The 14,681-nt window shown below is 43.9% G+C and overlaps 1 protein-coding gene across 10 annotated transcripts in view; it reads right to left on the bottom strand.

The window, feature by feature from the left end:
* The window catches only part of CLYBL (citramalyl-CoA lyase), a 261,550-nt gene that overhangs the window by 5,146 nt on the left and 241,723 nt on the right, over positions 1-14,681 (bottom strand). For 3 of the 10 annotated variants that reach the window (XM_015075987.3, XM_053217506.1, XM_053217474.1), the window contains exon 8: positions 10,821-12,058. In XM_015075987.3, the coding sequence (XP_014931473.1) occupies positions 11,963-12,058 (96 nt within the window). In that variant the 3' untranslated portion in view covers positions 10,821-11,962. Of the gene's footprint in view, positions 1-4,668; positions 5,279-7,891; positions 8,184-10,820; positions 12,059-14,681 lie in introns of those variants that run through there. The other 7 variants (XM_053217490.1, XM_053217501.1, XM_053217502.1 and 4 more) reach the window with 7 other exon arrangements.

The following is a 14,681-nucleotide window of genomic DNA, read 5'->3' as shown; positions in this document are numbered from 1 at the left end:
TGTCACATGGGAGGAATCAGTCAACTATTTTATAATTAATGTGGCCCCAAACAGAATTATGGAAACTTACTTGTTATTTACTTATAAGTAAATTTGCTTCTGAAGTTTAGTCTGGCTAGGAGTTCCCAAACTATGTTACGGCATAATTAGACTTAGACCCTTAATGTAAAAGCCACAGTTAATCTTTCAGGGTTTTGCTTGGCTATTTTTCTTTTTAATCTGCAAAATGACAGGTCAGACTACAGTCTGATTTAATGAGTCTCGGTGGGGGCCAGACATAGGTATTTATTAAAAACCTACCAGGTAATTCTAATGTGCAGCCAGGCTGAGAACAATTGGCCTAGATGATCTCTCAAGTCCTTCTCTGGCACCTAAAGGCTGTGATTTCTATAATTTTAAATTTTCAATCAAAGTCAATAAGAAAATTAGATTCACTTCACAGAGAATTCTGCTTAAAAAACATCTTTCCAGGGGCACCCAGGGGCACCTGGGTGTCTCAGTCAGTTAAGTGTCTGTCTGACTTCTGCTGAGGTCATGATCTCACGGTTTGTGAGTTTGAGCCCCATGTCGGGCTTTCTCCTGTCAGCATAGAGCCCACTTCAGATCCTGTCTCCCTCGCTCTCTGCCCCTCCCCTACTCGTTCTCTCTCCCTCCCCTACTCATTCTCTCTCCCTCTCTCTCAAAAATAAACATTTAAAAATAAAAACAAAACATCTTTCCAAATTCAAAGATCTCAGCATTCCTACAATGAAACTTACTTCATAACTGACCCAACCCCAACCCCATGAGGTATTTTGGGCATATCTTATGAATCTGGAAAATTTATGTTTGTCCTACACTTACACAGTCGTAAATGAGTTTTCAGGCAATTACAAAATATGTATATATATATATATATATATATATTTTTTTTTTTTTTTCTTTCCACCTTTGAGAGTCAAGATGTGGTTGAAGTTTTTGGTTTGGAAATCAAGGGGGATCCAATGAAATGTTTATGGATAAAGTAGAGAAGAAATGAAGATATTGAATCTTTGCTGTTAGCTTGAGTTGACAAGTCCCTGTGCGTGAGTGTGTGTTCGCACGTGAACCTCTGCTGGGATCAGGGAGGAGCAGCTGATGTTGGGGGAGATCTCATAGACACTAAAAGGCAGATGGGGGCAGACCGCAGCCACGGGGCCAGCATGCTACTGATGTCAAGGCAATATCCACGTAGGAACTGTCCTTATTGGAGACTATGTTTCCAGAGCCATCAGATTTTAAAAACATACTTATGTTTTAAAACATAATTCAACTGGAGATGGTTTTTATTTTGTTGTTATAAAACCTAGGCACCCACACTAAGGGCTCAAATAACCACATCCTTGCTTGTCGTCTCACAAGTGTATCTGTGGCAAAGAAATGCCAAGCTGAAACCTCTCCATGAATAAGTCAAGAAACAGATCCAAGTTTGGTATTTAGATTAGAAATACAAGTGAAAGAAGTAACATTACCATCAGAGATGTGCATTTCTAAAGATTCATTTGAAAGTTTTGAAAAAAGTAAAGCTCATGCCCTGGGGCTTCTAGGAGTATGTACAAAATACAATAATTAAATTAAGTCCAGCAGTTAAAATTCCTCATAAAAAGAAAAAGCTGGAGCGCTTCCCAATGGGGAATGCTTGACTTAAAAGAAAGGTTTTACTCTGTGGCCTGAAGGTCAACAAACTGGGACTCTGTGGGAATGTATAAAATTTCTTAAAGGGTTCTTCGGTCTTTGTTTTGTTGAAAGAAAATAAAAGAGTAAAAAGGGACAAGTTTTTGAAAATTCAAAAAATGAAGGTGCAGTTCTAAAATCATCATGATTTTTATAAATGCAGCACCGGAGGCTATGAAAACACACTCTTTTCTGAGTACTAATCTAACACATATGCTCTTTGAGAAGGAAGGAAAAAGGCCAATGGCCCCGTTTGAACAAACCATTTTAAAAATGTGCTCATTTTCAGAGGCAGTGTGTACAAATTCATGGTCCCTTCATTTGCTTCTTATTTTGGAAATATTTACCTTAAATATTCTCATAAATATATCTCACAATTTAAAATTCCTTAGGCAAACACAAAGACTAATTGTTTTTTAAGAAGGTTTTTACAAAGCAGAGTTGTAAAAAATGATTTCGGTGGGGGGGGGTCACATCCTTAGTTATCTAAAATGGAATGTTTACCATAATTTGCAAATATCTGTTTTTATAAATAATCATAATCACTTATTGCTACCTTTCCGATAATGTCCCCTTCACCCCTCCACCCCCAAAGGAATAAGATTAAAAACAGGATGGAAATCAAATTTTATACCCTTGGACTTCGTTACTTGTAAGTATCATGAATTTCAGGCCGCACACTCAAATAATTTCTACTAAAACATAAGGAACCAGTAACCAATTTGCAGGACCCTCATCTTTGTCGTTTAAATAGAATCTGAATGTTGCCTTTGCAGTAAGACAGCACGATCAAATGCAGGAAATCAGGAATAGCAGTTTTGGCAGCAATACTTAATTTACTGAATAATTAGCAGCCTCACTAGCATTTCTACTTTGATTCCCAAAGTACAATATTAGCTGTCCTCTGCACTTGGGCTCTCTGCAGTAAAATGGGCTAATAAACTTCCTGTGCCAAGTTCACAGTAAATGAAGGACTATGGAGCATCATGCAAGCAGCTCACAACTTAAGATGCCAGATTTACTTCCAAAATATGGACACAGAATTAGAAAAAAAAAATTTTTTTTTTTACCTCATTTTCTTGATTTTGCTTTTGGAATTGCCAGCGGGGGAAGGAAGGTAAAACTAAGGCAGAGGGACGTGGAAGCAGAACCACAGTGGACACAAAGACTAGATAGGAAAGATGAGACAGAATGAAGGCCATGGAGGAGGGGCCAAAGCAGTGAGGCCAGAGCCAAGGGGGGACCCAGGCTAACACAGCTTGGTGAGTCTTGAGGTCTACACCCTGCTCCTTCATCCCTCCACTGGGACTCCTTTCTTTCTTTTTCTTTTTTTTTTTTTTTAATTTTTTAACGTTTATTCATTTTAGAGACAGAGAGAGACTAAGCATGAATGGGGGAAGGTCAGAGAGAGAGGGAGACACAGAATCCGAAACAGGCTCCAGGCTCTGAGCTGTCAGCACAGAGCCCGATGCGGGGCTCGAACTCATGGACTGTGAGATCATGACCTGATTCGAAGTCAGTCACCCAACCGACTGAGCCACCCAGGCGCCCCTGGGACTCCTTTCTTTACACCACTCCAGACATTCTCCAGCCACTTAGACCAGTCAGTCCTCAGTGGGCAGTGATGCAAATATTCAGTCTAGGAGATGAGCCAGGAAGGCCCACTTCGAGCTAGTGTTTGCCTGGTGGTGGAACTTCCTGACTGCGTTTGATGACCAGCTGTTTCAGTTGTGATGAGTTCAAAGATCTTTGCCAGGTCAGGCACTGCGTCTGAAGGAGGCAGTTATTGAAAAAGAGGTTTCAGCTATTTTCTCATTGTTTCAGAAAACTTGCAGCTTCCTTAATGGGGAATTTAATGTAAAAGCAGAAATCTGAGGACTTCTTGGGTGTGCAGCCATGTGGTTTAGTGGTTTAATTTCGAGACATTAGTTGTAGTCCTAGTTTTGCCAGCTGTGTGACCTTGAGCAAGTCCACTAAAAGGGCCAATTATTTGCCCAACTCCAAGAGGCACACTCACACTGTAGTTTTTCTATGTGAATGGAGCCCTCTTCAGCCAGGAATCGGTACTGCATAATCCTCCCCTGAGCAAGCTTCAGGGTCTTCTACAAAATTAGGTTGGTTGGACAGAATGAGAACGTGAATTTGTAGTCAGAACAGCGCTGTCGTGAGAGATTTCCATAGTTCAGGAATGGGACTAGCAGATTCTGAACAACAACAACAAAAGCCACAAAGCTCCCCTGGAATGCACGTGGCTATTGGAGTTGCCGCCATACCCAGAAATGTCCAGGGATTGGTCCCACCAGTAGGTTCTCCTGGGAGGACCTATCCTTCACCTACCAACACATGTAATTGAGAAAACGGCGTTCACTTAATACAAATTCACCTTCCAGCCAGTTTTGCTGCAGGGGGACTTCCATCCTGGACTACAGCGCAGTTTCAGCACTGGGATGGAGAGTATTTGACCTTTCCTGAACACCTGCTTTGCATCAAGCATGATGCTAGAGCTTTTTTATTTTTTATTTTTATTTTTTTAGAGCTTTTTAAAAAGTACTATGTTTGTTTGTTTTTTTATTTACTTGACATTCATTCATTTTTAAAGATTATTTAGTCATGCTAATATATACACAACATAAAATTCACCGGATGCAGGCTGCCTTGAGAAGGTTGAGACCATGGGCAAGGCAGCAGTCTGCAGCTGAGGCAGATGTTGAAGGAGGAGCTGGCAGCTGGAGGCTGTCTGCTGACCCCCCAGCCCTGGCCCACCGAATGAGTGACGCTGGAAGGGGGACTTTGGTGGTGCATTTCTATGCTCACAGCCTCCTCATAGCAGCTCTTTGAGTTAGCTGCTATTATTATAGTCGAAGAAACTGATGGCTCAGAGAGAATAAATGACTTGTCTGAATGTAATACAGCCTGGTGATTGGAAAGGCAGGATTTGAACCTAAACATTGGAGGGAGGAAACACTCAGTCCGTAATCCGAATAAACACACTTTTATCGAACTCTTGCTGGGGGTGACAGATGAGCAGGAGAGGGATGTGGAGATGCATGGAATGTCCAGTATTCAGGGCATCCACACTCTGGGGGGCACACATGCATAAGTACTACAGCAGAAATCTGATGCAATGCATTGGAAGGACTCAGCGTGGGGGACACGTCAGCAAGTTGTGTGTGGGGAGTTGGGGAGAGTTCACAGACCTTCCGGGTGTGTCTTGAAGAATGGTGAGGAGTTGGGTGGGTGTGGGGGAGTGGGAGGGGTTGCAGCTTAGGCAAAGACTTTGCAAAGTCAGGAGCTGCAGCCAGTGGTATCCTGCCGCACATGGCCAGGGCCCCTGGACACACATGATGTGTCACTGGTGTTGAAGTGCCCATGGGGCTCCTGGTGGCAGGAGCTCCCTCAAGCTAGACCCGGAGAAGCATCCTAGAGCTCCCCGGAAGTTGCTGCATGAATTCCAGTCCTGAGAAATCCGCTTGAGGCAATGGATGTGCTCTTCTCCGCATCTGGGAATTCAGGTTATTAACACAGTTTTTCCAGAGAATCTAAGCCAGAAATTCATGTTGGTTTTTATGTTCTTCCTTCCACGGAACTCAAAAGAGCCCATTAACAAAAACAAAACAAAACAAAAAACAACAAAAAAAATTAAGCCAGATGCCTAGAGTATATAGTCTTCTGAAGAAACTCTCCACCACAAAACTATCTGAAATGGAACGTTCATTTTTCTCTTGATTCTTTCATTGTGTCTGAATAACTAAGGCAATTTATTCATTGTTTAAAAACAAAACAGAACCCAGCCAAACCAGTTATGTGGCATTATGTAGTCCAAAAAATCCAGTTTCTTGTCACTGAATTTCTCCCCCTTTAGCTAGATATTTTAACATCACAATATAGTTGATGTTTGGTCTCCCTTGTTTTTCACAAGATGGAGTTTTCAGTATATCAATTCTCTTATAATATGTAATGAAGGGAATCTTGAAATTTCCTTCCAGGGCTTAGACTAATCTCTGGGACCAGTTTTCTATATGCTTACATGTTACACACACAGTGTGAGAAATTGATTTTGACCAATGGAGAAGTCTAACATAGTTACAGGATTCCCCCTCGGTCAATAGGCACAGGTGATTTGAGAGTGAGTTTTCTACCCTTTCTGATAAATAGAAAGCTTTGTCTTTGACTTAGGGTTCAGCAGTTAAACCAAGGGAACTTCCTTGGTTCCTGCACAAGAGCAGATACCAGAGGAAGGCACCTCCAGTTGGCCAGATTCTGTCCTAAGCCTGAGCACAGCCTCCCAATTCCCTGGGCACGGACAGCAAGGGGAGAATGGGACAAGACTGAGTGTTCCCTCAGCAAGTCTGACAGGCTGTTTACAAAGTGACTTCACTCCTCAGACGTTAGGCAGGACTCCAGGCTTCGGGACCGCAGCCTGGCTGAGCTCCTAAAAACTGAAAGAGGAGGGGAGGAGATGGAACAGGTGAAAAAAGTGGCTGGTTTTCCAAGCATAGGGTGTGTAGTTTTTCAGATGTTTTAAATTCTTAATCCGCACCTCTCTTGTTTCTATCACTACTGTAGTCAACGGCACTTTCTGTTTTGGCATTTGACATTATTTTACGCCTTTGCTCTTCCTTTGACTTCACACAAGAGCGTTTTAATTTTGAAAGAAAAGTGCATCCGGAACCAGTCCTAGGACTTTCATACTAGCTGGCTGTTGGGCACCCAGTCAGGCTCAACAGATGTTTGTTGAATGAATAAACGAATGAAGTGATTCTCTCAAAAAAGTTCAGAGAAATCTGTACTTTCAGGAAAGGGTTTTTTTTTGTTTTGTTTTGTTAAATTCGGGATTATCGCTTACAGTACCCTCTATGGGTTTGAGAGGGAAATCAGCAAAGCTGGTTTTAGAGTCTTTTGAAGAAATTCAACCAAAAAGCAACCTAAATGTAATGCTCATTTTCCTTTTGATTCTATACCGTGTTTGAATCAAACTTGAGAAATTCAACTCAATGACTGAAAAGCAGGAGGACCCGATTTCTCCGCAGGTCCCTCTGGCCTTGGATCGGATTTGAGCCTGACAGACTAAGGGCGAGGGCCTCTGGTCAAGGGGGATCCGGGCCCAGGAGATGTGCCAGGCGCTTGCAGGACCCTTAGGACTAGTCCTCGCGCCCGGCTCAGCCGCGGACTTCGGTGCTGGAGGGACACAGGGGCCGGCCGGTCCCCAGGGCAGGCGCGAGGGCCCCGCGCAGGTGTCCGGCCTGCGTGCGGGGTGCGCCAGGGGTGCTGGGGGCCTAGGAGACCCGAGAGAGACGTTATTGTTACACTGTAACGAGTCTGATTAACATGCTCCTGACACTTTCCCTTAGTTTCTCCGGCTCCTAGCAACAGCGCACAAAGGCGCGGGATTGTCCCGGGCTCCGCGGGGACACGGGGCAGCCTTTGATCTGCCACCATTACAGCGGGGCTGCGCGACAGGCTCGCGGGCTCCGGGCAGCCCGCGGCGGGCGGGCGGACGAGCGGGGCCCGCAGCCCGGGCCCACTGGGCTCCCCTGGCCCAGGCTGCGCCCCGCGGGGAAAGGACGGCGCGCCTCCCGAGGGCGCGCGAGGGGCCTCCGGGGCCGCCAGGGTCCGCGTCCAGGTGCCCTCGCGCGCCGCCCGCCGACCTCGCCCTCGGGAAGCGCGGGCGGCGGGGGACGCGGGCTCTGCGTGTCCCGGCCCTGCGGGCGCAAGTCCTTCCGACGGGGCGCGCTGCCCGGGCTCGCCGAGCCTTTCCCATCGGAAGAAGCAAACACTAAAACCGTGCCGTTCACTTACAAAAATTAAAGAAGGGCGCGAGCGACAAATCCCTGGTCTTTTGCAAGACTTGTAAAAAAAGAAAAAAAAATTTAGAATAAAAAAAATGCAGCAGGCTTCAGTCTGCTTAGCTGGAACGGGGTCCGATCGGCAGCAAATGACCACAAAAGGAGCCAACGACGATTTCGGTTCCTTTCGTACACACCACTTTCTTTTTGTCGTTTAGCAATTCTTATCGATTCGGAAGGAAATATGCTGCCGCATAATTGCTGGAATGTAAACAAACTACCACCCACAACAGCCACCATCCCCCGTCACAGGGCAGCAAAAAGCTGCCGGTACCACCGCGCAAGATTTCAGGTACTAAGTTAAGGTATTTTAATGTAATTTATTTCCCATTTTGTGCGCTGTTAGCGCCTCCCCCCACCCCCCACCCCTTATCCCGATTTAAAATAAAGCGCGGAAAGGAAGATGGAAGTTTTAACATTGAAATGTTGCGCTCTGTTAATTACTTTCCTCCACTTTCCCCCTAAATTGCAATGTGGAAACCTCGCGGGGGGAGGGTCTCTGGGCTGGGAGGACAGTGTCCCGGAGCCTGGGGCGTAAACTCTGCGGTGACAGACCGGTTCGGTGCCCTTCGCCGGTATTAATATGCACAACATCCTGCTGATAATCTTATAACCTGTTTTGTACCATCAATTGCCTTCTAAGTACTAGAAGTAAAAACAAAACAAAACAAAAACAAAAACGTAAGACATTTAGCTTTTAAAGATTAACGGAAACCATAAGGCCAGAATATCCTTCAAGTTAAAAAGTATGTATTCTTTTTTATCCTCTTAAGACATCGTTAGAAAATCTAAGGTCTCCAGTGAAGGTCATTTTCCCGAACTAGGGCAGAACTCTTAAGGGGCTAATGTGTTAATGATAATAATAACAGGTATATTTTAGAAAAGGAAAAAAAAAATCCTACATGGTGTGTTCCATTTACCCCGCAAAATATGCCATGCAAGCAGCTACTTTCACATTCAAATAGGAGGCGGTGAAGTCTTCTTGAGGAAGCTTTTCCCAGCCTGTCCCGGGAGGAGAGGACCTAAGGGCAGCCAGCGGATCTATACTTGGAAATTTTAAGGGAACTGAACCCAGATTCCCGAGGAAATTCCCATCCTGTGCTAACAGACAGTGCCTGACCCCACCGGAGTCTCCCTCACCATTTCAATAAAACATGATTGTACTGATATAATCCTCTATACATTAAAATGAGGTTGTCACAGATTGTCATTAAGACCTCAGTAAAACAATGAAGACATTATTGGGCACCCCCCTCCCTCGGGCAAGGTATTAGGGGAATAAAACAATCTACACCACACGGGTCCTATTGAGATTAATGAAAAAATTATGCAAAAAAAATCTCAATTTCATTTTCCCGTGACAGGGCTTTGCATACATACAGTCAGCCCTGCCTTGCACCTGATGATTTATTAAACTAATCTACGGTGATCACCACTGATGTTCTCAACTCAATCTTGTCCTGGCTCATTTTCTAAGTAATTGTTTCTCATTAGTTCTGATAATGTTTTAATAGTGTTATCCATAATTTAGCCCCCAAGAATTAATAACAAGGGGGTGATATGGCAAAGCAGCCTGTGATGAGCTATACAAAACATAAACAGGTATGGTTTTTAATTAATCAGATGGTTGCAAGGTCCTCTTGTAGTCCATTCCTAGCTGGAGGAACCCCCGCAAGGTCCCTGACCCTGACTAAAGCCTCTTCCGGGGCTCTCCTTAGGGTTTCTGCTCAGAGCAGGACCTTGGTCCAGACTTCTGGCGCAAGTGGGTCCTAGTCTCACCATCCTACCATAATCAGACCACGGGATTATGAGTAAGATGATAAATGCGACATTTGGGTGTCAGGTAAAGGTGTGGTGACCAGTCAATCCAACATGGTTGGGGGACCTAGGAACCCACAGGGCTGCTGGTGATGGGGGTGGGGAGTCCTAGCCGCGTCTAGACCTTGCTGAGGGGACTGCTTTTCCCAAGGTCCGAATGCCTTCACCATGGCATCTGAGGTCCCCTGAGAGGGAGGGCTTGCCTCTCTGAGCCCCCTGCCTGAGGAGGCCCCCTGTAGGGTTTGGGGGTTGCCTGTGTAACTGGGGCCGAGAGTAGAATGTCTGCTCTTTCATCTTGTCAAAGCCCGGACTGGTTATCTGCACCAACACAGGAGGATGGGAAGGGCAATTGGGTTGAAGTGGGGGCTGCCTGTAGGGAAGTCTGAAGGAAGGCTTTTATTTCCCTCTTATGTTTAAGGCAGTTCTAACACCGGGAGGAGGAGGTGTATGTGTGCAACAGGTCAGGATGAGAGGAGGTCTCCCCTTGCCTTCTGCCTTCTGAGCAGTCCTCCTGTGTCTCTGTGTTCTGAGGGGAGGGGCAGAACCTGGCTGGTGGTCCCGGATCTCCCGGTGCGCACATGACTACCAGCCTAGGCCGGCACAGCTGCAACGCTGGTGGTGGTGATGGGTGCTGCCACCGGGGTCACTCTGCCCACTGCCTCTGTCCGCAGGCCTGAAGCCTGGTTTGGCTGCATGCCAGTCATCTCCCACCTCCCACTCTCCCATCTCCTTGGCTGAGATGCCACCTTCCTCCTTCCTGCTCCTCCACGTGAGGATGGGGTTGTGCCTCCCTTCCTTTCCAGCTAACCCTGGGGCGGCACAGGATGACCAAGGTGAAGGGTAACAAAGCTCCCAGGAGGGGCTGGGGGGAGGGGTGCACCAAGGAGAGGAGACACGCAGCCCATTGCAGGTCAGAACCCCAGCTTAGCACACACATCCCATCTCACTCAGTTCAAGAGCTCTCCCAAGTTTGGGATTATTAGCTGGGTGTTTTAAGAATGTGTTTCCCCAGAACTGTCCTGCCTGGGTCAGGTTCCTTCTGCATGCCTGTCAGAACCGAATCATCCCCTTCCTGCAATGCACTGGGTGGGCGGGTGATGCAAGATGGTGTGTGGGCCTCTCTTGCTTTGCTTGGGTTCCACGGTGCCCTTCCTTGTATATAACCTTCAACTCTACTTCTCTCTGGGACTTCCTGTAGGAACTGGAAGAGGCAGGGGCAAAGAAGACCCCTGGTTGGGGCATACAGTAGGGGCCACGGAGGAAATAAACAACAAGGGGGTAGGAGGAGGTGAAAAATGAAAATCAAAAACTGTTTTCTATTTACAAATTTAAATAAACAGAACAGCCTTCCCCGCGGTGTTTGTCTAAGAGTAGCAGCTTTGCTGCTGTGTAGGTCATGAAAAGGTTGGTGTAGAGTTTAAAACTTCCCATTCTGTTAATTTCTTAAAGAACGGTCGTCCAGAGTCTCAACACAAAAGCGCATGATTTAATGAGGAGCAGAAACAAAATCTCTGATTGTTGGTGTTTCAAATTTCATTGGCGTCCTCTGGCAAACACAAGTTGATCCTTCCCAGCTTCAATACCCTTTAGCCTTCAATATAAGAGCACATGCTGAATAGGGAAGAATGGCTGGTTGTTATGTTTATTTACCCTTACTACAAGCTGGGTTAACCTCTTCAAAACAGCTTTACTAAGCCCGTTAACCACACCACCCATATGACCTGCAGCAGCATCTCTAATGTGATGCAAATCTCGCAGGGGACCATATGCACCAGATCTGCCCCATTGTGTCTTCTTAGAGGCTACAAGTTTATTGCTGAGGGGGCCTGTTCCAGCCATACATTTGCAGGGGGGGAATGGCCTCAATGGCAAACAGTTAAATGGGGAAATTAAGGGAGAGAATAGATGGTCTTGTGTTTCTGCACATTTTTTTTTAATTGCTGGTAACTGTTGACCCAAAGCATTCACCCAGGATGAAGGCTTTCATAGTCCTTACCTAGAGCCCATATGTATGGGTGTTTCATTTGGGGAGGTGGAGGTTAAGAGTAATGTTTTGAAGATTTATTTTTACAAGGTATCTGTATGAACAAAAACGATACTTAACTTTTCTATGCCATCTCTTGTTTTATCAGATTTCTAGGAGCTAAACGCAACCCCTTTGGGTAGTTACTATTTTTTTTTTTAAGACTGGCCTTAAAATTATTTACAGTGTTGAGTGAACAAATGAACGACAGGGGAAACATCTAACGTGAGAAATGTGAAGGGAGCATACGTATTCGGAAAAGATCTGTTTCATTAAAGACCTAACATCCCTTCAGCCCATCTCTCGCCACGATTTTATCTCCCTGTGAAATCGTAAGTGCATATTTGCAACACATTCATGAGCAATAAAATCATAAGCTTGGAACCAAAAAGAAGAAAGTTCATTTTTAGAGGAACAACTGGCCAGTGAGATAACAACAACAAAAAATTGTAATTACCATGAACTGTAAATGGAGAAAGGTTCCAATCTGGCATACTAACAAGTTGCCTTGAGTATTATGGTTTGTCTTTAAGAAACCCACTGTATATGTTCAGCCCACCTGATGAGAGCTTCATTTAACAGATCATTTTTCCTTGATGGATGTGGCAAGCGTAACAATGTTCTGGGCTTGCTTCAGTAATGGCATGTCGATCATACTCCCTTGGAAAGTAAAGGCTCCCTGGAAAACAGAGAATACAAACTTCCTAAAAGAATGTTCAGAAATTATAGGCTTCCTTTCTGTGCACACTTGTACAACAAGAACATTTTAGATTCCACCTGAATTATATTGACTTTCCCACCCAACTTTTGAGAAAGCCAAAGTAAATTACAGGGGAAAGATTTCTTTTTTCCTCCTAAAGAGGGGGGAGAAAAAGCCCTTCAGCATTTTAATGGAGGGGAAAAGCATCACACACAAGGTATTTGAAACTGTTCATTTAACTCTTGAAATCAGGCAGAAAACTATGGAAGGAAAATGCAAATACTTCCTTATATAGTTTTGAAATATTGCCTAGAACTTTAAAAATAATAATATGCTCTGGTAACCAATCGTTGTTTGAAAAAATAACTATATGATCAGGTTAATGGCAAAATGCTTCCTTCTTGTAACATAATTGAGGGGTAACACTATCGTGTGATGAGAAAATGTAAGGTAGGATTACACTGAATAAAAAGAGACTCCTCTGTTGGTACACACATGTAGGAGAGGACTAGAATGACAAGGGACATGAGCTTGTAACAAAGAAGTCACAGGCCTGTTGAATGGTGAGTCTGGAAAGAATCTCTGAGATCTCCTGATTTATCCCCATTTTTCAGATACATTTTCTTTTAAACTTCTACAAATACTTATTGAATGTGTCATGTGATCTAGGTCCTAGGTCCTGTTCTCATGAGGAAACTGAGGGCCAGAGTAGGGAAGTGATTTTCCAAGGTCATGTGACTAGGAAAAGTTAGAGCTGGAGCCAATACCTGGGTTATCAGAACCTCAAGCCTTTATCAGAGACCCCCATATTAAGGTAACGAGGAAGTGTCTTTACTGCACCAAAGAAAGATTAAATGGACAGAAGGCAGTAAGCCCAGAATCTGAAGTTAATGTCTGGTTATTTGTGTTCTTTTAATCACTTCTTTTTGCCATTTACAATCACAACTCTTCTTAAGACTCCTTCCTTCCACCTGTTGGCAAGGATGCTGGTGGACTGGAGCCATCATAATCCTTGCTGATGGTCCATCTGCATATACTGCCATCCATTGCTGGATTTCACAAGTACCACCTCTCAACAGTCAATGTTGTCATTATTCAGAAGTTCTGGAATGGCTCTTCTGGTCTCTCTGGAAACCCTTATCTCCCATAATTACAAGAGTTATACACAGAATGGAGATTTAAAAAGTGGCAGGGGATCCTTAGCAATGACTTTGGAATTTAGTTTTCAATCAAGAGAGATTTAAAAGCCAATGGGATTAGAGGTTTAACCAGTGGTACCTAACCTTCTCAGCCTTAGAATCTGATTCCTATGAACACCTGTGTTGGCCTAAAATCCTGTATCTGAAGTCATTTTCTAACCCTCTTGTTTTTACTATTTATATCTCCAGACTGACTTTTGTCTAATTTCATTCAGCCTAGAGCTAATTTTGGTCATCTCTGTGACCGTGATGAATTTTATGAATTCAATTAGAAGTTCCAGGGATATTCTGTGGGTTAGAATAGCATGTGAAATCAGGGTGTGGGACTCATGCTGTTTTACAAGGCAATAGTCTAGTTTTCTCATTGGAGTAAGTGATGAAGACCGAAGGCCTCCTGGTTATCCGACCACCAAGTGGATTATGCCCCTGTAAAACAGCACATCAGTCCTGCTAAGGTTTAAATAATAGGCTGGAGAGATGAAATTAGAATAGATGCACATGAAATCAAAACAATGCACACAGAATCAAAATGACGGCCTTGGGCTTATGCCATGTTTCCCAAATCTGTTTGGGTTCCACATGCACATCAAAGACGCAAAGTATTTCATGGAGAGCCTTTCTTTTACAGTGGCAGATTTTGCTTGACTTCATTAAGCTTAAGCTGAAAAACAAAGTTCAACATTTTTGTGCTTTGTTTTCTTTATCTCTGCAAATTGAGGACTTTAGTGTTAAGAATTAGTTTACCAAAATGAATACCGTCCTGCTTTCACATATTGACCTATAATATGGTTGGCTTTTTTAAAACATAAGGCTCTACATGTGAAATGTGAATGGTTTGTTGGTCAGGATTTGGAAAAATGCAGTTTGTCAAAAGTTGCTTGGGTCTGTGGGGAGGGTTTGAAACAGTCCTTAATGAGTGATTATAGATAAATTTCCATTTCCCAGCCTGGTGCTTTCCTGAGAAATTAGCACACTATTTCAAAAAGTATAGAGAACCTCCATCAGCTTGAAGATTCAGACTCTCATTAGGTTTAAAATGACTTTAATAGTAACTTATTCATAGTTAACCACCTGAACTACCTTAACGACTACAACAATAATAATAGCTGTAATTTTTTGAGCAGTTGCTAGATCAGAGACTATGTCAGAGACTTGACATGCTTTATTCAGGTACCGCTCATAACAGTGTGAAGTCAACACTATTATGCAACCCCATTAAAAATTTCTTTCTCTTTTTAATTGTGGTAAAAACACATAAAATTTGTCATCTTAACCATTTTTAAACATACACTTTAGTAGTGTTAAGTATATTTGCATTGTTATGCAACAGATCTCCAGAAATTTTCCATCCGGCAGAACTGAAACTCTGTCCCCATTGACAACTTACTCCCATCCCCAGCAGC

Source organism: Acinonyx jubatus, chromosome A1 (genome assembly GCF_027475565.1).
Source record: "Acinonyx jubatus isolate Ajub_Pintada_27869175 chromosome A1, VMU_Ajub_asm_v1.0, whole genome shotgun sequence".
NCBI lineage: Eukaryota > Metazoa > Chordata > Mammalia > Carnivora > Felidae > Acinonyx > Acinonyx jubatus.
This window is presented reverse-complemented; position numbering and strand designations above follow the sequence as displayed.